The following is a 25,601-nucleotide window of genomic DNA, read 5'->3' on the forward strand; positions in this document are numbered from 1 at the left end:
TCTCAGTAGCGTATCCAAATCATTCTCTATAATCTCTGCATCTGATGGCGACAGAGATTACGAAGTGTTGCATCATGGAGGAGGCCACATGCTCCCCCATACCTGGAAGCACTCGGCAGAACAGTGTAAGAAGCTGTGGCGGGGGTGCGCGGAAAAGGGAAATATAAGTAGGTTGAGAGGAGAGGGCTGGCAAAATCCTAAAAATAGTAATATATACAGTATATATTGCCATTAGTGAATTTATCTTGAGGCCAATGGGTATTTCATGTAGAACATCGTTGTATTGGTGGACCCACTGTTATGGTTGCCATATTCTTCATGAGGCTTTATTGGGCAAGTGTACAGCAACAGGCAGTTAAAGTGTTAATAAACTGCCAACAGTAAAATCAGTCTGTATATGCAATAAAGCATGCTTGATATACTCACTGTGGAACCTAAAGGGTTAATTCTCTGCATTGTGTAAAAATGCTTATTGATCCTGACTTATGCGATCCTCCCCTTCTTCCAGTGTCACCCTCTTATCTCCTGACTGAACCTGTAGCCAGATGCACATGCTCAATTTGGTGTGTATTGCTAGTGGCCCTGTGCATGTGATTAGCACAGGGCCAATCAGCACTGTCCAGACAGAGGTCAGGGGTTCTGCATTCTCCTAGAGCAGAAAAAAACTCTGCCTACAATCTGTAACCAGTGTTCTGCTGGACACTGATAAGTCATGACTGCTCTAACTGCTGAGAACTGTGGGAGACCAGATATAGTAAATGCAGGGTCTTGGGTTTAGGAACACTTTAATATATACTGCAAGCTAGGTGCCTTATCACAGCAAAAATCAAATGAATGGGCTGCCCTATGGATGTAGCTAAAAAAGAAAACCACATGTGAAGCAGAGTTGTGAATACGGCCTAAGGCAGTACAGAGGTGGGAGGAAGAAAATACCTAACCGCTTAACCATTCAAGCTCCAGAAGATTTTTTTCCCCCTTCATGACCAGGCCATTTTTTGCTATACCGCACTGCTTTACTTTAACTGGAAATTGCATGGTCTCCCAAACAAAATTTATAGAATTATTTTTTTTTTTATACACAAATAGAGCTTTCCTTTGGTGGTATTTGATCACTGCTGGAATTATTTTATTTAGATCATAACAAAAAAAAAAAAAAAAACTATTTTGAAAAAAACATTACAATATATGTTTTACTTTCTGCCATAAAACATACCCAATAAAAAATTTTATACAAAAAAAAAAGCGTTTGCAGAAACGCATTACAGTCCATTTAACATGATTTCCTATGGGACACATTCACACCTCCGCATTTTCACCTGGTGCTTTCTTTGGAAAGAGTCAGGGACTTTTTCAATGCAAAAAGTTGCGTTTTTTTGTTCTAATGACTTCAATGGAAACACTGCAGAAAAGCATGCAGTGCATTTTTTGCTGCATTATAAATTTGCCTTTAAAAAAAAAAAAAAAAAAAAAAAAAACACACCCCACACCCAGGTGCAAAAACACAATGCAGAAACAGGTGATTGCAAACTGCATAAGTGTGAACCTAGCCTAAGATGATTCACACAGTCAATGGAACAACCCACATGGAAGAAAAAAAAAAAAAATTAAATTATATGTTTTGTGTTTTTTTTACATATAATTTGTAAATGCATTCCAAAAATGTAGATTGTAATAAAAACGCATTTCAGCATGAAATCGATAGATAGAGCTCTTTCTTACCCATGTGACCAGGACTGTAGCCTAGGAACATCATTCCTAGATAGACATCTGTTCGTCTATGGCCAGCGTTAGTGAAATACAAATGTGAAAGTATGTCATGTTCAACTATGGTCGAGGACAATTCTCAACACATTCAGGATGTTTGCTTTGTGAAGTTGGTCACCTTAACATGCTTATTTTTCAAAGTTTGCATTTGCACATTTCCTACACAGAAGTGGGTTTATATTTGCTCAGTAACCTGTAATATCCCTTCATTATCAGGCCATTTTTCACTGTTTAGTGATTGGATATTTTGACTGACAATTACCCAGCCATGCAACACTGTACTACAATACATTTATATAATTTTCTTGAGACAAATTTGTCAACATTTCATTCCTTTTATTTTTACACACACGCGCGCGCGCGCGCCAGGACAGTACAGAAACTGACCCCTTTTTGGAAAGTGGACTCCTCAAGGTGATCTAATTTTTTTTGCCACAGTTGTTTTTAAAATTAAGAAACATGCCCGTATTTAGGTTGTTAAAACTTGGAACTTGGTAATTGTGCACTACATACATTTTATAGGTCATACACAGGAGGGGGTGAAGAGGTCCCAATCACATACAGTGAGAGAATGGAAATGGAGGGGATATTATGTAGGAGAAGGTAGGTGATGGATTAATATACAGGTCACATAAAAAGATAAAAGGCTGGTTATCAGATAAACATGAGAGGAGAGGGAGTGAAAGGGTTAAGAAAAAAAATCCTGCAGTCAATGAAAATCTCACTATTCATCTGCTGCCAGTTAATATTCATTCAACTTCACTGATAATTGCTACTTCTGTGTTGTAAGATGAATGGGAGGAATCTCCAATGTAAACAGCAGTGTGTTTACATTTGTAATAGTTGCTGTTGGTCATTGCAGCAATCACATGGGACAGAGCTGCTTGGATCAGCTTGGTACACGAACATCTTGTATTGTTGGCCATTTAACTCAGTTTCATCTATTTACAGTTAGTTTAAAATCTCCAAAAAATTAGGGCAACCTACTTCCAAAATTGACATGATCAAAAATGCTGGGCGTAGGTTTCCTTGATTCACACATGTGCCTAATGAATGGCTAGTAAAACATTTCACTAGCCTGGTCCAGGATCCACTGCAGCCTGATAATTAGACCATGAAGGAGCAGCAGCTTACGGATAAAGGCCATCAGTCGGCTCGCTTTCATGGATAAGGCCATCAGTCGGCTCGCTTTCATGGATAAGGCCATCAGTCGGCTCGCTTTCATGGATAAGGCCATCAGTCGGCTCGCTTTCATGGATAAGGCCATCAGTCGGCTCGCTTTCATGGATAAGGCCATCAGTCGGCTCGCTTTCATGGATAAGGCCATCAGTCGGCTCTCTTAAGCCAGCCATACATGGATCAATATTTGGTCAGTCCAGAGAGACCGGCTGAGATTTGATCCATGTATGGGTAGGCTGATTAGAACTTAGGTACAACCAGCCTGTTGAATTCTTTTACATTCGATTACTGCCAGTGGCTATAGCGGCTGACAGTAATCATCGTTCTGCTACCTAGGAAGGCACTCCACATCCCTCTGCCGGCAAGACACAATAGCCCTGCAGGAGGCATTCCTCATTAATACTGACTGTGTTTGGTGGATCTCTCTCTCTCTCTCTCTCTCTCTCTCTCTCTCTCGAAAACGGAGTCATCTATCAGCTGCCTTAGGCTCGAAAAATGTTTACATTTTGAAAATGACAGCACTGTGCAAAAAAGTATTCATGCCAGTTGTACATAAAAATAGACCAAACTATTTTTTAAATATATAACTGAAGTAAAATTGAAAACTGTAATATAGGGAGAAGGTTAGATCAGATTAATTTTTTCTTTGCAATTATGTGCATAAGTGTAGCAGGAGAGATTAATCCTGTTTCATGGCTGTGATCTGCTGACTGGCCTCTCCTGTGTAACCTGACACTTGCCCTGACACAGACAAAGCAGTGAGGGATTTCAGCCCCCCCTTCTCCTCTCAGACTGTAAGAGAGTGAGAGAGCCAATTAAAAGAGCCATTAAAGGAGCCAATGACAAGGACTTTGTCAAACAGGAAGTGCAGGTGCAAAGCATTGTGGACGATGGAGTCTTGAACCGAAACGGCCTTATAGGCTAATATGGAGATAGAATTATAAAAAAACTACGAAAGACATCGTGCTGAGGGAGAGCAGAGTGAAGGGATCCATCTTGGGGTTTTTCTCCTGAGGAGAGGAGACTGCATGTGGCAGCAGAGAGATTGGACCTGGCAAAGAAGTGCTTTTGGGCAGTGCACTGAATGCTTGGTGATCTGCATCAGCCAAGGGAACATCCAAACTGAGAGAAGTGGCTTACAGTACAGAGGCCATCCTGACAATGTGAAGTGCTCATCCTGAGGTGACCAGAGGAACCTGTCATTTCCAGGACGATCGTTTGGGCCTTTGTCACAGGATCTGGTGAGAGGGATTTTTTCCCACTGTCAGATGACAGGAACACTGCACACATACTGCATCATACCTTGCTCAAATTCACCAGGCACTGGGTTGTGTAGATGGCCCTGCTGAACAGACACAGTATTCGCTTTGCTATACAAATACTGCCACTGGATTACAATTATACTTTAAGTGTTTAAGGAGTTTAAGTGCACCAACGAAAGTGGCTAGCTGAAGATCCCAAGATTCATCCTGTTACCAAGAGACTGAAGTTACTGGTGCCATACGTGCACGCGCATGCGTATTCAGGCCTCTATATTGCATGGTGTGGGAGGGAATAGCTTTACCTTGGAAAGCAGCTATTAAGCATCATTTGGATACAGTGTTTGCCTATTGGGCTTGTGGTGTCGGGGGTTAGAAGGGAGAAGTTTGACACAATAGAGAGTCATTCTTCTGCCCTCCTCCTGCTTGGACATCATAGAGCCGAATCTATGTAGAGGAGGTAATTCCACTTTCAGGTTGCCATTTAAGTGTTTGCCTCTGCTCTTGGGGTTAATTCATGGTTGGAATCCCCTGAAAGCAGCCTGAGTGTAAAATTGAGTTATATTGCTTTCGGTCACAGTATTTGCTGTTCTCTTGATTCTCCTAACATATACCTGTTGTTAATGTTTATTACTTCCCATAGAGGTCTTACAGTAAAGCTGATCTCTGTGTTTTATTATAACATGTGTGCTTTTCATTGATCCTTGCACTTACACTATTGCCAGGTGTGCCAGTTGGGGCTGAGACAGTTCTTGGGGTTGAGAAGCAGAGTGGCGGAGTGAACAAACTTAAGCAGCCCCTACGGGGGTATCGCTACATGTGGAGGCTCGTCCGGGATAATTTCCAATACTCTGCAATCAACTCTTAAAGATAGTGCCATGCTGGACCCAGAAGTCAGAACCTCAAAGCCAGGGACATCCTCAGAAGAATCCCCTTCTCTGCTAGTGGCTGAGTTTGGCAAACTAGTTACAGGGCTTCTCAAAAACTCAGTAGGGTCCACCAATTATGAGTATCGCAAACTACAGTTCTTCTCGGGGAAAGTTCCCACACCTTCAGGAGAAGATGACTTTTATACTTGGATGGATCAAGCCATCCAAGCGGTGGAAGAGTGGGATGTGGTTGACACGGTAAAGAGACAGAGGGTGGTAGAGAGCCTGCGGGCACCAGCTTCTGATGTAGTTCGAAACCTGAAACGGGATAAACCCACCTGCTCAGTTTCTGAGTGTCTAGAAGCACTCTGTGAAGTTTATGGGAGAGTTGAAGATTGCACAGAATTAATCTATCTCTTTCATCACACTTATCAAATGGAGGGTGAGAAATTAATAAACTATGTCACACGGCTGGATAAAACCCTTCAACAAGTTTTAATGAAAGGTGGGATGAAAGCTGAAGAGGCCAATAAATCCTTAATGCTACAGGTGCAAAGGGGAGCCCAGCCACTGGATCCCATTGTGCTACAACTTCGATCCAGGAGTCCAACTGACCTCCTCACTTACTCCAAATTCATAAAGGCTATTAGAGAGGAAGAAGCTCTCATTGCAGCCAAGGCACAGATACCTGAGTCTGCCAAGGGTCTTAAACATGGCGCTACGGCTTACATCATACAGTCTGGGTCTGCATTGGAGACCAGCTCAGATGGAGGGCCCGTCAGCTCTATTGACACTTTGACACAAGCTATAGTTCAGTTGGCACAGGCGCAAACTACTCTACAGCAAACATTCTGTGGAATTCAGAAAACAGTAGGACAAGTGATGGAAGCCCATGCCGATATGCAACAATCACTTGAGGAAGTTAAGCAGACGGTGTCCACTCTGATCAAGGAAGGAAGGGGTGTTGTCTCCTCTAACGATAAGAAGTGTTATCGCTGTGGAGAGGAAGGCCATTTAATCGCTAATTGCTCAAATGAAGAGAACCTGACAGACCTTACTGCAGAGTTGGTGAGAGCATTAAAGAAGTTGTCTCTTGGAAAGTCGCAGAAAAACCTTCAGAAGGCCCCGGTGAAGGAGCAAACTGGGTGCCCATCTGAAGTAGAGAGCTTCATAAAAAAAACACAAGAGGAGACAGCGGCGGAAGTTCAACCCTTTGCAGAAGGCTCCTGTTGTAGCCTCTGAGCGACCCAGTGCCCCATTTACTTTGGCACATACGGCCCAGCAGCGGAGGATCAATGCACACCAGATGCCCAGCACTCAAAGGAGACTCAAACCAGATCAGAATTTTCACAAGAAAGTAGTGCGGATTCAGGCCACCAAACAGACTCAGATCCCAACCACCCCCAAGCTTCCAGACAGGCTGGTGGGACCTGCTCCTGTCGTTTCCATCCAAGTAGAGGGAATCTACACTAAGGCCCTTTTGGATACTGGAGCTCAAGTGACCCTTCTCTACCGAGACTTCTATGACAAGCACCTCAAGCACCTGCCCTTGCAGAAGTTGGAAGAGCTGGAGATATGGGGCATTGGCACTCAAAACTTCCCCTATGACGGTTATTTACCAGTCAGGCTGACTTTTGATCCCTCGGTGGCTGGGAAAACTGAGACTTTTGACACGTTAGCAGTGGTCTGTCCTCGCCCAGTAGGGGTCAGTACGGGTTCCCTTATTATAGGAACCAATACTGATCTGGTCAGAAGACTGTTGACGCCTGTTGTTCTGGAGTCAGACACTTCAACTACAAGTGTGCACCCCTTGTTGAGACAGGCCTATCAGCGCCTGGTGCAAGAACAGAAAGCTCCAGCTGAAGGAGTGGGGAAGATCTGGCGTTTGGACCGAAGGGAGAAGGTGTTACAGCCTGGTGAAGTGGCCTGTTTACAAGCGTCCGTCAAGTTGAACTGGAAGCAACCAGGCCCTTTCATTGTCGTCGAGGCAGATGGCCAGAGGAAAGGTTCGGGAGTAGAGATAATTCCTGAAGTTGTTTCAACTAAAGCGTTACAAAGAAGTCATGGAAAAATCCCAGTTAGTGTCTGCAACATAACGGCCTTACCTGTGAAGATGCCAGCACGGATGTTGTTGGGACAAGTTAACCCAGCCACCCCAGTCTCACTATCTGATTTGGTGGGGGAAGAGAAAGATGGGATCCCTGCCAAGGAATTTTATCTGGAAAATACTCCCCTTCCACCTGAATGGAAGGAAAGGGCCAAGGCTCAGCTTCAGGGATGGAAGGTTGCATTCTCCAAGAGTGAATTCGATGTGGGATGTGCAAAAAGTGCCAAACACCGAATCCGTCTTAAAGAGGATAAGCCATTCAGGGAGAGAGTTCGACGGATTCCTTTAGGGGACTTGGAAGACCTGCGTGAGCAACTGGCAGAGTTGAAAGGGGCAGGTATCATCCGAGAGTCCCGGAGTCCATATGCTTCTCCAATAGTGGTGGTACGGAAGAAGAATGGTGCATTGAGGCTGTGTATCGATTATCGGACGCTGAACAGGAGGACCATTCCTGACCAATACACCACCCCAAGAATAGAAGACGCTTTGCAGAGTCTATCAGGGGCCAAGTGGTTTAGCGTGTTGGATTTGAAGAGCGGATACTATCAAATTCCCATGCACCCTGAAGACCGAGAGAAGACCGCTTTCATTACCCCCGTGGGGTTCTTTGAATTCAACCGCATGCCACAAGGCCTTTCCGGTGCCCCAGCCACTTTCCAGAGGTTAATGGAGAAGACGGTGGGAGACATGAACCTGATAGAGGTATTGGTGTACCTAGATGATATCATTGTGTTTGGCAAGACTCTGGAGGAGCACGAAGAGCGTCTAGAGAAGGTACTGAAGAGACTCCATGATGAGGGGTTGAAGTTATCCCTGGAGAAGTGCCAGTTCTATCAACCCTCAGTTAATTACCTTGGCCACATGGTGTCTGCTGATGGAGTGGCCACCGACCCCCAGAAGCTAGAGGCCGTCACTTCCTGGCCAAGGCCTACTAATGTGACCGAACTTAGGTCATTTCTGGGATTCTGTTCCTACTACAGAAGATTTGTTGAGGGATTCGCTAAAACAGCTCGCCCACTCAACGAACTACTGAAGAGTGGAGAGGAAGATGATGACCCAGATCTGCCAAAACCTGTTCGATCAGCTGGAGGTCTTAGGAAACCCAGAGAGTCCATTCAAGAACAGTGGACTGCTCAGTGTGAAGAGGCTTTCAGACAGCTGAAGTGGAGTCTAACCACTGCTCCAGTTCTAGCCTATGCAGACCCAACCAAGCCATACGAGCTGCATGTTGATGCTAGCAGAGATGGGTTGGGCGGGGTGCTGTATCAAGAGCATGACGGGCACCCTCGGCCTGTTGCCTATGTGAGTCGGAGCTTGGCACCCACTGAGAAGAACTATCCCACACACAAGCTCGAATTTCTGGCTCTAAAGTGGGCAGTAGTGGATAAGCTGAGAGATTACTTGTACGGGGCTGAATTTGTGATCAAGACCGACAATAACCCTCTCACCTATATCCTCACTACGGCGAAGTTAGATGCCACAGGTCACAGATGGCTGGCTGCCTTATCTGAATTCACTTTCAGTCTGAAATATCGACCAGGAGTTGGAAACAAAGATGCGGATGCATTGTCAAGAAGGCCTCATTGTTCCAGGGACTATACTGAAGAATGGACACAGCTGACTCCCGAAGGGGTACAAGCCTTATGTCAAGGAGCAGAACACCAAGCTGGAGGAGGATCCAGGGCCAAAGACCTTGGAGTATCAGCCGCTGGTGTTCCCAGATGTTACTGCAACGTCACCCAAGTCGGGGATGAAGGTCTGCCAAAACTCTCCAAGAAAGACTTGCGAAGGGATCAGTTGGAAGACCCTCTCTGTAGCTTGGCATTGAAAGCCTTGGAGAGCCAATGCCCTGACTTGCTCCTCACTGACTCTCTTAAGGAAGCCCGTCTACTACACCGAGAGTGGGATCGGTTGCAGTTGCACCAAGGGGTGGTCTACCGAAGGGGCCCCTCTGGAGATCCTGGAGAAAGATGGCAGTTGTTCCTGCCAGAAAAACACAGAGAGACAGTATTAACTGCTTTGCATGATAGTCATGGTCACTTAGGACCCGACAGGACCTTCCACCTGGTGAGGGACAGATTCTACTGGCCCTGCATGCGAGCTGAAGTTGAGGGTTACTGTCACTCCTGCATTAGGTGCATCCAAAGGAAGACTTTGCCTCACCGAGCTGCCCCAATGGGCCACCTTCAGAGTCAGGGACCCATGGAGCTGGTGTGCATTGATTTTCTAAGCTTGGAGCCTGATTTGAGTGGACAGGGAAATATCCTAGTAGTAACTGATCACTTCACTAGGTATGCTCAGGCTTTTCCCACAAGAGACCAACAAGCACTCACGGTGGCCAAGATCTTGGTGGAAAAATTCTTTGTGCACTATGGTCTACCTCAACGCATCCATTCTGATCAAGGGAGAGACTTTGAAAGCAGTCTCATCAAGAAACTGTTAGATCTTTTGGGCATCAGGAAGTCTAGAACCACCCCATACCATCCTCAGGGAGATCCCCAACCAGAGAGATTCAACAGAACCCTCTTGGATATGCTTGGGACTCTGACTTCTGAGAAAAAGCAGCACTGGAGCAAGCACATAGCAGCTATCGTGCATGCTTATAACAGCACCACAAACGATGCCACAGGATACTCTCCGTATCGTCTAATGTTTGGGCGAGAGGCCCGGCTGCCAGTAGATTTGGCTTTTGGCACATCCATAGACCGTACCTCTGCAACCTCACACAGAGGATATGTGGACCGCCTGCGGAAAAGTCTGAAGGCTGCCTATGACAAGGCCCAAGCTGCCTCAGATGCCCGAGGACAGAGAAATAAAAGAAACTTTGACCTCTGGGTACGAGTGCAGGATTTACAGCCGGGTGACAAGGTGCTGCTGAGAAACCTGGGTGTCCCTGGAAAACACAAATTGGCTGACCGGTGGAAATCGCAGCCCTATGTCATCTGCAAACAGCTGCCAGGACTCCCAGTGTACCAGATCTGGCCAGAGGGAAGCACAGGCCCGCTGAAAACTTGGCATCGTAATCATTTGTTGCCTCTATCTGAAGCAGTTCGTGTGCCACTACAGCCAGATCCACAGTCATCATCCAGGGCCCCCCAGAGATCTCGGCCAGTGACTCGGTTTCAGTCTGTGCTTCAGCCTGCAGAAGATGGACAGCGAAGATGAAGAGATGGGAATGGATTGGCTGTGGTTGTGTTAGGATCCGCCAGGCGGAGCCCTCCGTCTGCCAGCTGGTAGACCTACCCAGAGCGTGGGGTCTAAGCCCGGGCTGTGCTTTCACCAGGGCCCCTGATGGTGGGGATGGACTTGAAACAGTCCCGGGCCAGGTCACGACCTCTGAGCGGGCCACCAGCGGCCGAGGAGGCCTCCGGGGATGTATGTAGGTACCAGGAGAGCCAGCTGTGAAGAGGATGGCGGCCCCAGCAGGGTGGTACGGATAGTGGCCCCGTGGGGTAAGCGGGGTACCGAATCGGCGGGCTAGGAGTAGTCGGGTCACACGCAGGGTCAGTCAGGTAAATCAATCCGTAGGAACAGTCGGGATAAGCCGAGTCAAAACGCAGGAGCAGGCAGAATAGTCAGAACAAAGCCGGGTCAATCACAGGAGCGGGTAGAATAGTCAGAACAAAGCCGGGTCAATCACAGGGGCAGGCAGCGTAGTCAGGGTCAAAAAACAGGGTCACAGCAGGAGCAGGTATTCAGGATCACATATAGACCTTGCGGCAATTTGTGACAGTGCAGGGCATCTTTAAATAGTGCGCCCTGCACTGTCATTGGCTGGCTAGGACGCGCCCCCGGCTGTCATTGGACGCCTGAGGCGTGCCCGCGGTTTCTACTGCGCATGCGCGGCGTCCTGTCAGCCGCGGCTCGCCGGGACCTAGTTCCTGTGTCCCGGCGTGATCTGCCGCCAATGCGCATGCGCGGGGGACAGAGCCGCGATTGCGGCAGACGGGGCCGGGATCCCTGACATTGCCCCCCCCCCCCCCCAATGGGCACCCTCCGGGAGCCCCACTGATCTCTCCACCGCGGGTGAGCACGACAAAACTCCCGGATGAGCCTGGGCGCGTGAACGTCCTGGGCGGGTTCCCAGGAGTTCTCCTCAGGACCATAACCCTTCCATTTTATCAGGAACTGAGTCTGGCCCTTCCTCCTTCGGCAACTGAGGATAGTCTCCACCTCAAATTCCTCCTGGTCACCTATGGCGATTGCCTCGGGAGGTCTGGATTCTCGGTCTGGGAAGGGATCCGGTCTGGACGGCTTCAGGAGAGATACATGAAACACAGGATGTATTTTGAAAGTCTGCGGAAGCTCGAGTTCGTAGGCCACCTCGTTGACCATTCGTTTAACAGGAAATGGGCCAATGTACTTGGGTCCCAGCTTCTTTGAGGGGCACAGCATCTTCAAGTTGGCTGTTGCTAGCCAAACCAGATCTCCTGGTTGAAGCAGTAAATCTCCTCTTCTCTTTCTGTCGAAAGCCTTCTTACTGTCCTCCTGGGCCTTAGCGATGGCTTCCTGAATAGTCTTGTTGTTGACGGAAAAGAAGTTCAAGATGTCTTGCGACGCCGGTACCAGATTTTCAGGCATTAGATCAGGGAGGAATGTGGGGTGATACCCGTAATTAGAAAAGAATGGCGATTGACCCGTAGCTGAGTGACTTGAGTTGTTGTATGAGAACTCCGCAGAAGGCAACAACGTCAGCCAGTCATCCTGGAGATAGGAGGTGTAGCATCGTAAATACTGTTCCAGCGTTTGGTTGGTCCTCTCGGTTTGACCGTTGGTCTGCGGGTGGTAGGCGGATGAGAGCGACAGCTTGATTCCCAGCGCTTTACATAGGGCGTTCCAGAACCTGGAGGTGAATTGCACCCCCCGATCCGACACAATGTCTTCGGGGACTCCATGAAGCCTTACCACTTCCCGAATGAAGATCCGTGCCGTTTCCGGTGCCGATGGGGTCTTCTCCAGGGGCACGAAATGCGCCATCTTCGAGAAGCGGTCGACGATCACCATTATCGCTGTGTGGCCTTGGGATGGTGGGAGTTCGACCACAAAATCCATGGCTATCATTTGCCAGGCCCGCTTGGGTATAGGTAATGGACGTAACAATCCCCATGCCCTACTCCTGGAGGGTTTGTTCCTTTGACAGGTGGGACACGTCCGGACGTAACGCTCACAATCCTTGATCATGTCCGGCCACCAGAACGAGCGCCGTAGCAGTTCTAGAGTCTTCGTCACCCCGAAGTGACCTGCCATTGGATGGTCGTGGCAATGCCCTAGGACCAAGGTTCGCACCTCTTCTGGGACCATGATTCGGTCTTCCTTCCAAAACAGGCCACCGTGGCTCTGGAGGGGTGACCCAGACGGAACGGGTAGTCTTACCGAAGCATCAAGAAGCCGGGAGCGCAGTTCCGTTTGTAGCGCGAGGAAGCTTCCAGAAGGCAGGATGGTGTCTGGTACCGCAGCGTCGTCGGGGTCCTCAAACATGCGGGACAGGGCGTCTGGTTTGGTATTCTTAGTACCGGGTTGGTACGTTATATGGAATGAGAATCGAGAAAAGAAAAGAGCCCATCTCGCTTGGCGTGGTCTCAGTCGTTTTGCCGTCCTTAGATATTCAAGGTTTTTGTGATCTGTAAATATTAGGATTGGGTGAGTGGCCCCTTCCAGTAAATACCTCCATTCTTCCAGAGCGGTTTTAATGGCCAGGAGCTCCCGATCTCCAATGTCATAGTTGCGCTCCGCTGGTGTCAGCTTCCTGGAGAAGAACGCCACAGGGTGCAGTAGTTCCTTGGTACCATTCCTTTGGGACAGAACCGCTCCTACCGCGTTTTCGGAGGCGTCTACTTCCAACACATATGGGAGCGAAGAATCCGGATGGCAGAGAATGGGAGCAGAGGTGAACAGTCTCTTGAGCTTATCGAAGGCCGACTGAGCTTCGGAGGTCCACTTAAAGCGGACCCCTTGTTTCGTCAGTTGCGTGATCGGGGAGACCAGGCCGGAGAAGTTCCTAACAAATTTTCTGTAAAAGTTAGCAAAGCCGATGAAACGCTGTACCCCCTTTTTGTCGGCGGGTATTGGCCAATCTAAGATCGCCGTGACCTTCTGGGGATCCATCGCGACCCCCGCGGAAGAGAGAACCAGTCCCAAGAATGTGATCTCGTGCTGTTCAAAACAGCACTTTTCAGCCTTAGCGTATAGCCCGTGTTGGCGCAACCGTTCTAAGACCCGTGACACGTGACCTCGATGAACCTCCAGTGAGGGGGAAAAAATTAGGATGTCATCCAAGTAAACTACCACGAAAATATCAAGAAAATCGCGAAAAACATCATTGATAAAATGCTGAAAAGTCGCCGGGGCATTACAGAGCCCGAACGGCATCACCAAATATTCGTAGTGACCGAATCTTGTACGGAACGCCGTTTTCCACTCATCCCCCTCCCTGATACGAACAAGGTTATAGGCCCCCCGCAGGTCTAATTTAGTGAATATCGTTGCTGATCTCAGTCTCTGGAGGAGCTCGGGGACTAGGGATAAGGGATAACTATTCTTTACCGTAATTTTATTTAGGTCACGATAGTCTATGCAGGGCCGTAACGATTTGTCCTTCTTCTCTACAAAGAACAACCCGGCCCCGGCTGGGGATGTGGAAGGACGAATAAAGCCCTTCCGAAGGTTTTCGTCGATATATTCCCTCAGCACCCCCGATTCCATTTCGGACAAGGGGAAGATACGGCCGAAAGAGATTTCCGACCCGGGTAGGAGGTCAATGGGGCAGTCGTAGGGACGGTGTGGAGGTAGAACGTCAGCTCCCCGCTTACTAAAGACGTCCAAGAAGTCATGATAGGCCGGAGGAATCACCTGGGATAGATTGGTGTCTCCGTCCAAGCACAGGAGGAACCGGGGAACCATGGGTCCTGTGACGTGGCAGTGACTCAAACAATAGGGTGACCGAAAATGAATCGTTCCCTTTTCCCAGTCAATCTGGGGGTTATGGGCCCTCAGCCAAAGGAGCCCCAGAATGACTGGAAAAAGGGGGGAGGCGATGGCGTCCAAACGGAGGAACTCCTGGTGATGGTCTGCCATAGTGGTGAAAATGGGTGGTGTCTCCTGGTCCACCACCCCAGATTTTATACTGGACCCATCTGCCAAGAAAATGTTGAACCCCCTTTCTTTGGTCTGGAGAGGGATTTTTTGCCGGTGGGCAAAAGTCAGATCAATAAAACAGCTACAGGCTCCTGAGTCAACGATCGCGGTCACCGACAATATTCCTCCGGGGAGCTGTAAAGACACAGGAATGGCCAGGTAACTAGACTGATCATCCCTGCCTGCAGGTAAGGAACAAGAAACGGGCGTGGACTTACTCGTTTTTGCAGGACAGGAGCACACCTGGTGACCAGCTTCCCCACAGTACAGACACAGGTTCAGTGAGCGCCTCCTCTGGCGTTCCTCGACCGATAAGTGGGAACGGGCCAGTCCCAGTTGCATGGGTTCCGAGTTGTCTCCCATCTCCGTGTTTCGCGGATGGTTCCCTGGGGCTGGAGTTGTATCTCTTGATGGAATCCATGCCACCCTTTGACCCTGGCCGCTCCTTTCCTGTCGACGTTCCCTTAGTCTACGGTCAATTTGAATGGCCAATTCAATCAATCTTTCCAGGGAGTCAGGTAGGCCTACTCGTGCGAGTTCGTCCTTGAGAGGCTCAGACAGTCCAATGCGGAACTGGTGACATAAGGCCGCATCGTTCCATCTGGTGTCTCCCATGCTACGCCTAAAATCGGACGCGTATTCTTCCGCTGCCCGGCGGCCCTGTCGCAGAGAGTATAGGGTAGCCTCTGCGGAAGCAGCCCGCTGAGGGTCGTCATACAAAACGGCCATGGCCTGAAAGAACTCGGTCACGGAGTCAAGATGGGGGTCGTGCCTCTCCATCAGACGGTGGGCCCAATCCTGGGGCTCATCCTGAAGGAGAGAGACTAGAAACCCCACCTTGACGGTCTCGGAGGAGAATGTGCGAGGCTGCAAGTCAAAATATAGTGTGCAAGCGTTCCGAAAGGCTCGGAAGCGGCTCCGGTCCCCACGGAACCGCTCCGGCAGGGGAACGCGGGGCTCAGGAGCTAAGGGTGTGGCAACCGCTCCGGATACCAGGGTAGCGGGAGGTTCCACAGACGGGGAACTCTGAGCAGGGGGAGTCTGGGGGGCTAATGTCTCCATGCGGTCTTCCAGTCGGGCGCAGCGACTGTGGAAGTTCTGGAAAGCCTGGGTCAAAGTTGCCAGGTGCTGGCAAATATCCTCTAGGGACGCCGGTCCACTTCCTGGCTCTGTCATGGCCGCAAGGTACTGTTAGGATCCGCCAGGCGGAGCCCTCCGTTTGCCAGCTGGTAGACCTACCCAGAGCGTGGGGTCTAAGCCCGGGCTGTGCTTTCACCAGGGCCCCTGATGGTGGGGATGGACTTGAAACAGTCCCGGGCCAGGTCACGACCTCTGAGCGGGCCACCAGCGGCCGAGGAGGCCTCCGGGGATGTATGTAGGTACCAGGAGAGCCAGCTGTGAAGAGGATGGCGGCCCCAGCAGGGTGGTACGGATAGTGGCCCCGTGGGGTAAGCGGGGTACCGAATCGGCGGGCTAGGAGTAGTCGGGTCACACGCAGGGTCAGCCAGGTAAATCAATCCGTAGGAACAGTCGGGATAAGCCGAGTCAAAACGCAGGAGCAGGCAGAATAGTCAGAACAAAGCCGGGTCAATCACAGGAGCGGGTAGAATAGTCAGAACAAAGCCGGGTCAATCACAGGGGCAGGAAGCGTAGTCAGGGTCAAAAAAACAGGGTCACAGCAGGAGCAGGTATTCAGGATCACATATAGACCTTGCGGCAATTTGTGACAGTGCAGGGCATCTTTAAATAGTGCGCCCTGCACTGTCATTGGCTGGCTAGGACGCGCCCCCGGCTGTCATTGGACGCCTGAGGCGCGCCCGCGGTTTCTACTGCGCATGCGCGGCGTCCTGTCAGCCGCGGCTCGCCGGGACCTAGTTCCTGTGTCCCGGCGTGATCTGCCGCCAATGCGCATGCGCGGGGGACAGAGCCGCGATTGCGGCAGACGGGGCCGGGATCCCTGACAGGTTGTCTCAGATGCTTGAATCTGCTATCCCTCCTTCTCCTGCCACAGTAATCGACACCGGGATACTCAGGCCAGAAGCTCCTGAGTTTGTGCCTCAGAGTCCACCAATTGAAGAGCTGGAAGACTCTCAGTCCTCTTTGCCGACAACAGACTCTGCAGACATCCCATCCTTCATTGAAGAGGAAGTTAGGGATGAAGCTAAAATTCAGGGAGAAGAGACCAGTGTGCTTGCAACCCCAGAGCCTAAAGAACAGCGAGAGTGTAGGGTTATTCACCTGCCAAAGAGACTAACATATGATACTTTGGGTGAGAGCTCTGAAGAGGTTGTTCTCACCGCTAAAAGGACTCTTGAAGCACCTGATCCTCCCACCACAGATTTGGTGGTTGAAAATCCTGACTCACCCCCTGACACATCTGGCTGTGCAAGTCCAATTAAGGTGGCTTATAGGCTACTAACTGGTGGGAGGTTCCCCTGCCAAGATTTTATGAGAATGTAAATTGTTTGGTTTCCTGTGTGTACTAACTTGTTTTCTCCGCGTGTATATATCAAGCATGTACCAGGTCAAGGATTGTTACTGCCTTTGGAGGACCAAAGGTTCTTTGGTGGGGGGAGTGTGTAGCAGGAGATATTAATCCTGTCTCATGGCTGTGATCTGCTGACTGGCCTCTCCTGTGTAACCTGACACTTGCCCTGACACAGACAAAGCAGTGAGGGATTTCAGCCCCTCCTTCTCCTCTCAGACTGTAAGAGAGTGAGAGAGCCAATTAAAAGAGCCATTAAAGGAGCCAATGACAAGGACTCTGTCAAACAGGAAGTGCAGGTGCAAAGCATTGTGGACGATGGAGTCTTGAACCGAAACGGCCTTATAGGCTAATATGGAGATAGAATTATAAAAAAACTACGAAAGACATCGTGCTGAGGGAGAGCAGAGTGAAGGGATCCATCTTGGGGTTTTTCTCCTGAGGAGAGGAGACTGCATGTGGCAGCAGAGAGATTGGACCTGGCAAAGAAGTGCTTTTGGGCAGTGCACTGCATGCTTGGTGATCTGCATCAGCCAAGGGAACATCCAAACTGAGAGAAGTGGCTTACAGTACAGAGGCCATCCTGACAATGTGAAGTGCTCATCCTGAGGTGACCAGAGGAACCTGTCATTTCCAGGACGATCGTTTGGGCCTTTGTCACAGGATCTGGTGAGAGGGATTTTTTCCCACTGTCAGATGACAGGAACACTGCACACATACTGCATCATACCTTGCTCAAATTCACCAGGCACTGGGTTGTGTAGATGGCCCTGCTGAACAGACACAGTATTCGCTTTGCTATACAAATACTGCCACTGGATTACAATTATACTTTAAGTGTTTAAGGAGTTTAAGTGCACCAACGAAAGTGGCTAGCTGAAGATCCCAAGATTCATCCTGTTACCAAGAGACTGAAGTTACTGGTGCCATACGTGCACGCGCATGCGTATTCAGGCCTCTATATTGCATGGTGTGGGAGGGAATAGCTTTACCTTGGAAAGCAGCTATTAAGCATCATTTGGATACAGTGTTTGCCTATTGGGCTTGTGGTGTCGGGGGTTAGAAGGGAGAAGTTTGACACAATAGAGAGTCATTCTTCTGCCCTCCTCCTGCTTGGACATCATAGAGCCGAATCTATGTAGAGGAGGTAATTCCACTTTCAGGTTGCCATTTAAGTGTTTGCCTCTGCTCTTGGGGTTAATTCATGGTTGGAATCCCCTGAAAGCACCCTAAGTGTAAAAGTGAGTTAGTTTGCTTTCGGTCACAGTATTTGCTGTTCTCTTGATTCTCCTAACATATACCTGTTGTTAATGTTTATTACTTCCCATAGAGGTCTTACAGTAAAGCTGATCTCTGTGTTTTATTATAAAATGTGTGCTTTTCATTGATCCTTGCACTTACACTATTGCCAGGTGTGCCAGTTGGAGCTGAGACAGTTCTTGGGGTTGAGAAGCAGAGTGGCGGAGTGAACAAACTTAAGCAGCCCCTACGGGGGTATCGCTACATAAGTATCAGTGAAATATGCCAGCTGCTATTACTGCCTTCCTGAAAATTCTAATTGCCTGGCTGTATTTTGCTTATTTTTCGAAATCAGTGATCCAGACAAAAGTCAAAATCCTAATCTAAATACTTCTCTCAGGCAAAGAACTCAAAAAGTAATAAAGGCAATGGATCAGAAGAGCCAAGCAATTGGCATTTCAGAAAGAGAAAAGCAACAGAAACCTACATATTTCTGCCTGTACAGGTTTCCTTCAAAAAGGACATCTTTGGGGAATTCAGGAAATTTTTAAAGTATAACTGAAGGCAAAACTCTACCCCCCCCACCATTTGGGGGGTCAAATGCGAAGGTGTCCCCTCAGTTCCAGTAACAACCCAAAATGTTGGATTTTCTTTCAGTTTCTGTGATAAATGGGAGAAACTGAAACTTCTCACTGACAGAAGTAAAAACCTGTTCTAACCCCTCCCCGTTCTGTCCAAAACTAAAGGGCTTTGCTGTCAATCACACTTTAAGGCCTCACGCAGTCTGGGTGTTTTAAAAATGCCGGTAACGTTAGCTGTGTAAAGTCGGGTTAAAAACCATGAGGTTTTTCGGCTTTTTGTTTAGTGTTTATGCATTATCATTTAGCCACTTTTTCCATGTTAGTGTTTATTACAACAATAACTTTTGGCTCAACAACACAGGTTTATCAAAAACACTATGTTTACCAGCATTAGAGCATTTTTTTTTTTGTAAAAACTCTTATAGAAACCCACTAGTACTTTTTTTTCAGCCAGAAAACACCCCTGCTAAAAATCGGTGATTAAAGCCTATGTGTGCATGGACACATAGGAGAACATGCTGGGGTTTTCTGGCTGAAAAAAAAAAAAAAAAAAAAAAAAAAAAAAAGCCCCACACAACACAAGCCACAAACAGCAGCTTTAAAAATGTCCAGTGTGCACGAGATCTAAAAGAAACATCTTTTTACAAACCTCAAGCTCTCTTTCAGATGGTAAAAACAGGCAGCTGGGTCACGGCTTGGCTGCCCACCCAAACTATAAAACAGCCGGATGGAAAGTCAGGCTTGAGAAATTCTGTCTGAGTTCAACAGGGCCCTGCCACAAACTTGCATGTGATTGCAGAATGGAAGTGCATCATTATACAGTTAAATCAGGCAGTGAAGAGGCAATACAACACCTCTTCACCTCCTGGTAAATACCATCTGAAAAGCAATCTGAATGCAGATCACTCTTCAGAGGGCACAGCGCTCCACCACAAGTGTAAAAGAGCTCTTACGATGAACTTCAGGAACCCAGAGAAATACATATTTTGAATCTATGTATGTACATCTTCTGTTAGCATGTTACCTGTACTGTAGAACAACTGACTGGCTCCTTTTGTTGCTTCTCCCTCTTCTAGTCTAAGCTCTGCTATACAGTAACTGCAAAATTCTGATACCAAGTAAAAAAAAAAAACCCATACTTCCAAGTATTAATAAATACAGCTTTGCAGTCATATGTATTTTTTAATATCTGCCATGACATGGCAATGCCCTGTAGCGCAGCAAAACTTTGGGGACATTTTGGTGCATTGGAAGTCCTTTGATTGCAATGGGCATCCTTAGAGCAATGAATGTAAATATGTGATATAATGTATTGCATATATGCAAGTGTGTCTTAAGGGCTCATTCACACTGGAACGTGGTGCCGGACCCCGCATTAGTTTTCAAAACACACTGCCCTTGAGATATGCTGCAGATGTCAATGCAAAGCTACTGACACCTCAAACACTGGCCGTAAAAGCAGCACATTTGCCTGCACTGAATCAGATACAGAAGTACCATGCAATCTGGTTGCAGTGCATTTTTTTTTCTGTTCTGTGCATTGTGATCTCAGCCTATTCATTTTTGAATGGGGAAAAAAAAAAAAAAAAAAAAACCCCACACCAAAAGCAGTGCATGCATTACTTTCTAAAACACACTGCAATCAGATCACATAGTACAAGAGTACCATGTGATCCCATATTGGCAGGTGCAGGCAAACGCACTGCACTTCCGACCTGCATTCAGGCTGTCATTAGCTCAATACGGACACCAGTTTCAGATTGCAAATGGAGTGTGTTTTGCATGCAGTCTAAATCGCACAGCGCGATTCATGTGTGGGCATGGTGTGAACTGGCCGTTAATCTGAAAGTTTTTGGAGTCAATGAAACGTGCACCACTCCTACCCTCCAAGCATTCTCCTTGTATGCTGGAATCGGGTGCTAGCTTGGTGTCCATCACTCCTTCACACACACACAGTAGCTGGTTATAATCAAAATGAAAAGCCGCACAACGATGAGGTCTTCACAGGCAAAACATAATCAGCCAACAAGTAGAAACACATGATCTTGCCGTAAGGGCCACGTCTCTGACATGGTTTGCCTGATGGGCATCCTCTATGATTAAAGGCCAAGTCCACCTTTAAAACATGTTACACCTATATGTAAGATGTAACTCTGACAGTGGGTGGGGTGGTTCTCCTTCCGCAGCAGCTGGCAGACTTGAAATCAGAGTACGTCATTCATTCATCTATGAGAATAAATTACAAGTCCCATCAGTGAATTAATAAACTGCACTTGCAGCAGACAGACTTGCAGCACTTGGAATACAAGCACCATGATCAGCACACTCGTAGTCCATTGACACTTCCTCCAGCTCTCTAATTGAAATCCTGGACATGAAGCTGGAGGAAGTCTGCAGGAGCCTGGCATTGCATCTGGGATATACTAATAATAAAATGATTACAATGCTTTGCAGGATTACTTGACAAAAAAAATTAATACATTTATATAATTGTTTTTTTTTATTAAAATTTTTTGTAATTATACATTTTTTTCATAACATTAATATGCACACATTTTTTCCTACAAATACATGTACATTTATTTATTTTTGCAAAAGGTGGCGTTATCCTTTAAGCCCTTTGGGTGAGACACATCAGAGTACAAAAAAGTTTACTAAACCGTTATTTCTGAAATGTACATTGCCAGTTTTCTGCATCTTCACAATCAGAATGGGACAAGACAAAGTGGAATAAGAAGTTCACTTACCAATTTCTTTCATATATTCCTCAAAATGTTCAGAAGTAACCAGCTTCCAGCACCCATGCAGTTTCTCAGCCATAGCGGCAGCACTTTTCTGAGTCTAGATAATGCAGAAGGATCGGATGACTATAGAAAGTGAGGGAAGAGTAACGAGAGTTCCTTTATAAAGAGTTGGGCTGAACTCCAGTGATGTCACCAGCAGCAGTCAATGGGGAGAAGAATGACCTCCCTCTTCCCTCCAGAGCTGATTCAGCACTTGGTCTGCACCTTACAAGAATACACAGATTTCATCTTTGGTGGATTCTACAAGAAATTACACGTTCTCTTTCAAAAGCGCGGCTTTCACTCCACACCCACATTTTGTGCCGACAGCAACACTTATCATTGACATGTCTGACTTTCACTGAGAAAACTGATTTTTATGATACATACAAACCACAAAACCTTGGGCTGTTAAGCGGTTTATCCTGTTATCCAGCTTAATTGTTTTAGATTTCACTTTAATGCTCAGTTCACACTGCTGCATTTTGGGATCTGACTTGTGAGACCCCAAGTCGCATGACATGTGAAATCCCATGTTATTCAATGGGAGCTTAATTAGCACTACTGAAGTTGCTCCGACTTTAGAAAAGGTTCCTGTACTACTTCAAGGCGACTTCTATCCGACTTGTGCCCATAGACTTTAATGGAAGTTTTCTCCAGGTCAGATACTCATCTATATTGATGTGATTTGGATCCGACATTACAGGAAGAATACCCAGGCAAAGTCGCATGGCATAAAAGTTGCGTATAAAATCGCATCAAAGTCGTACTCAAGTCGCAGATAAATAGGTACAACTTATGTTGAAGGACTTGTTTCATCTCTGTATATCACCTGAGAACAGTCACTTCACTGTGTATATGGAAGGGTTTACAACCACTTTAAGGTAAACAAAACTTAAAATCACTTTAAATGCAACTCCAGGGTCTGGCATTTTGAGCTGGCTGATAGCTAAAAAGAGTGAGAAATTTTTGACTGCTGGTGATTGCTGGTGCTTGTAGTTGTTTTATTTTCTTCTTTGGGTCTTGCTAAAAGCTTTTACTTTTTTAAACCCCTTTTTCTGTCATTTTTTAACCACTAGCCAACAGGGCACTTATACCCCCTTCCTGCCCAGGCCAATTTCCAGCTCTCAGCGCTGTCGCACTTTGACAATTGCGCGGTCATGCAACACTGTACCTATATGAAATTTTTCTCATTTTTTTGAGACAGATAGAGCTTTCTTTTGGTGGTATTTAATCACCTCTGGGTTTTTTATTTTTTCTTAAACAAACCAAAAACCACTGAAAATTTTGAAAAACAAATGTTTTTTCTTAGTTTTTGTTATACAATTTTGTAAATAAGTGATTTTTCTCCTTCACTGATGTGCGCTAAGGAGGCTGCAGTGATGGGCACTGATAGGCTGCACTGATGGACACTGATAGGTGGCACTGATGGGGAGTCACTGGTAGGTTGCACTGATGGGCATTGACAGGCATCACTGATGGGCACTGAAAGGCAGCACTGATACATGACACTGATAGGTGGCACTGATAGGCGGCACTGACTGGCACTTATAGGCGGCACTGACTGGCACTGTTAGGCAGCACTGACGGGCACTGATAGGCGGCACTGACTGGCACTGTTAGGTGGCACTGACTGGCACTGAAAGGCGGCACTGATGCGCACTGATAGGTGACACTGACTGGCACTGATAGGTGGCACTGATTGGCATTGATAGGTGGCACTGACTGGCACTGATGGGTGACATTGAAAGGCAGCTCAGATGGGCACTGATATGTGGCATTGATGTGCACTGGTATGCACTGATATGTGGCACTGATGGGCACTGGCACGTGGCACTGATGAGCACTGGCTGCTGGCACTGATGGACACTGACAGGTGGCACATCTGGGGCCACACTGATCATCAGGGCACACTGATTATCAGTGCCCTGATGATCAGTGTACATGTCCCCTCTGCGGAAAGTCGATTACCGGCTCTCCTCTCCTCTCGAGCAGTCAGCGTGACAGCTCGAGAGGAGAGAAATGCTGATAACCGGCATTTCGTGTTTACATGTGATCAGCTGTGATTGGACACAGCTGATCACATGACCGAGCAGACATCTTCGGGGTGGCAGCCCTGGATGTCACTGCTATCCCTAACAGCTGGTAGGGCAGACCATCTGGGAGGGGTGGTAATGGTAGTGCAGGAAGGCCTAGACAGTTGGTGGTAGTAGGGGATTATATGATCAGAAGGACTTATAGAATAATTTGTCACCAGGATCGCCTCAACCGAATGGCTTGCTGTCTCCCTGGTGCCAGGGTTCAGCATGTGGTGGACCAGGTTGATAAATTACTGGAAGGAGCTGGGCATGACCCAGCTGTCCTGGTTCATGTTGAAACCAATGACAGAATACATGGAAGGTGGAGGCTCCTTAAGAATCAATTTAAAGAACTAGGCTGCAAGTTGAAGGGAAGGACCTCCCTAAGGTGATATTCTGTGAAATATTACCTGTGCCATACGCAACTCAGGAAAGACAGGGGAATATTAGGGAACTCAATGCATGGCTGAAGACCTGGTGTAAGAGGGAAGGATTTGGGTTTCTAGAGCACTGGGCTGACTTTTCACTGGGGTGCGATCTATATGCTAGAGATGGTCTGCACCTAAATGGAAGGGGGTCTGCTGTGCTGGGGGAGAGGTTTATGGGAAGGCTGGAGGAGTATTTAAACTAGGATCAAGGGGGGAGGGAGAATTAGATTATAACAGGGTAGACAGATCAGACAGAGGTCAATACTTATTGGTGGGTGGAATGGGGAAAGCTGGGGGAGGGCTATGGTAAGAAGGTTCCCATGTTACAAATAACCAGTGGAATTGCTACCATTTGTATGAATATAAAAAATATGTAAAATATGTGTGCACAAGGTGTCAATTACTTAAAGTGTTCACCAATGCCAGAAGTCTGCCAAGCAAAATAGGTGAGTTGGAAGCTTTGGTGCATGAAGAGAACTATGATTTAATTGGTATTGCTGAATCTTGGCTTCATTCTTTGCATGACTGGGCCATTAATATTCCTGGCTATGTTCTCTTTTGGAGAGACAGGGTAAATAGGAAAGGTGGTGGTATCTGTCTCTATGTGAGAAGTGATCTCAGAGCGAGTGTGGAAGAGGACCTAGTTGATGGAGAGTGTGATGAGGCTGAAGTATTATGGGTGGAACTGCACATGGAGGGTGCATACTACAATGGTAATCATTGGAGTTTGTTATAGACCTCCCAGTGTTTAATGAGGAGGCGGAAAATCAGCTCCTTGCACAGATCAAATGGGCTGGGACAGTGATAATAATGGGGGATTTTAACTACCTGGAAATTGACTGGAGTAATGTTACTGCAGGAACAGTTAAAGGGCAAACATTTTTAAACCTACTACAGGACAATTTTATGGTACAGTTCATAGAGGCCACTACTAGGAATGATGCTCTGCTGGACCTGGTAATCTCAAACCATGCAGAGCTTATTACAAATGTCCATATAAAAGAACATCTGGGTAGCAGTGACCATAACATGATTTCATTTATTGTTAGCCGTAAACAGCGAGCACATACGGGAAAAATAAAAACGCTCAATTTCAAGAGATAATTTTTCAAAGCTGAGAGCTGCTCTCCAAGACTTATATTGGGAGGGAATATTGGCATTGATAAACACAACACAGAAATGGGAGTTCTAACATTTTGGTTATCTTCAACTTCGTCACTTTATTCATACTCTAATACGTATGCATCCAGGACCATACCGTTTATCCCCTTTTGAAAGCCAGTGTAGACATAGACCTCATGCTCCAGGTCTGATCTCCCTGATTTATTCTTCCATTATGTCTTATAGAACCCCTACGGTTTGTTCCTACCATCAGCGTTGGCAGTCGGAATTAGGGGGAACCCTGGATCAACAAGACTGGCAGCTCATGACCCAAACATTATCTAAGTGTTCCAGGAATGTCATTATTCTTGAGAATGCCTATAAAATTCTATACCGATGGTACTATACGCCTGCCCGTCTAGCTAGTTTTATCCCTACCTATTCCCCGGTTTGTTTTCGAGGATGTCAACAATTGGGTACCATGGCACACATCTGGTGGACTTGCCCTAAGGTAAGCAGGTTGTGGATTAGGGTATATGCCCTCCTCCGCACTATTCTTCATACAGACATTAAGCGTAATCCATATGAAGCTCT

At 47.2% G+C, this 25,601-nt stretch overlaps 1 protein-coding gene across 1 annotated transcript in view; it reads right to left on the reverse strand.

Moving 5' to 3' along the window:
* The window catches only part of LOC149437156 (myelin P2 protein-like), a 34,593-nt gene extending 13,076 nt beyond the window's left edge, over positions 1–21,517 (reverse strand). The window contains exon 1 of the mRNA XM_089660995.1: positions 21,365–21,517. Coding sequence (XP_089517121.1) covers positions 21,365–21,437 — 73 coding nt within the window. The 5' untranslated portion in view covers positions 21,438–21,517. The remainder of the gene's footprint in view (positions 1–21,364) is intronic.
* Positions 21,518–25,601: the final 4,084 nt, after the last annotated feature.

Source organism: Staurois parvus, unplaced genomic scaffold (genome assembly GCF_062004578.1).
Source record: "Staurois parvus isolate SC_StPar_1 unplaced genomic scaffold, SC_StPar_1.0 ptg001302l, whole genome shotgun sequence".
NCBI classification, from domain to species: Eukaryota; Metazoa; Chordata; class Amphibia; order Anura; family Ranidae; genus Staurois; species Staurois parvus.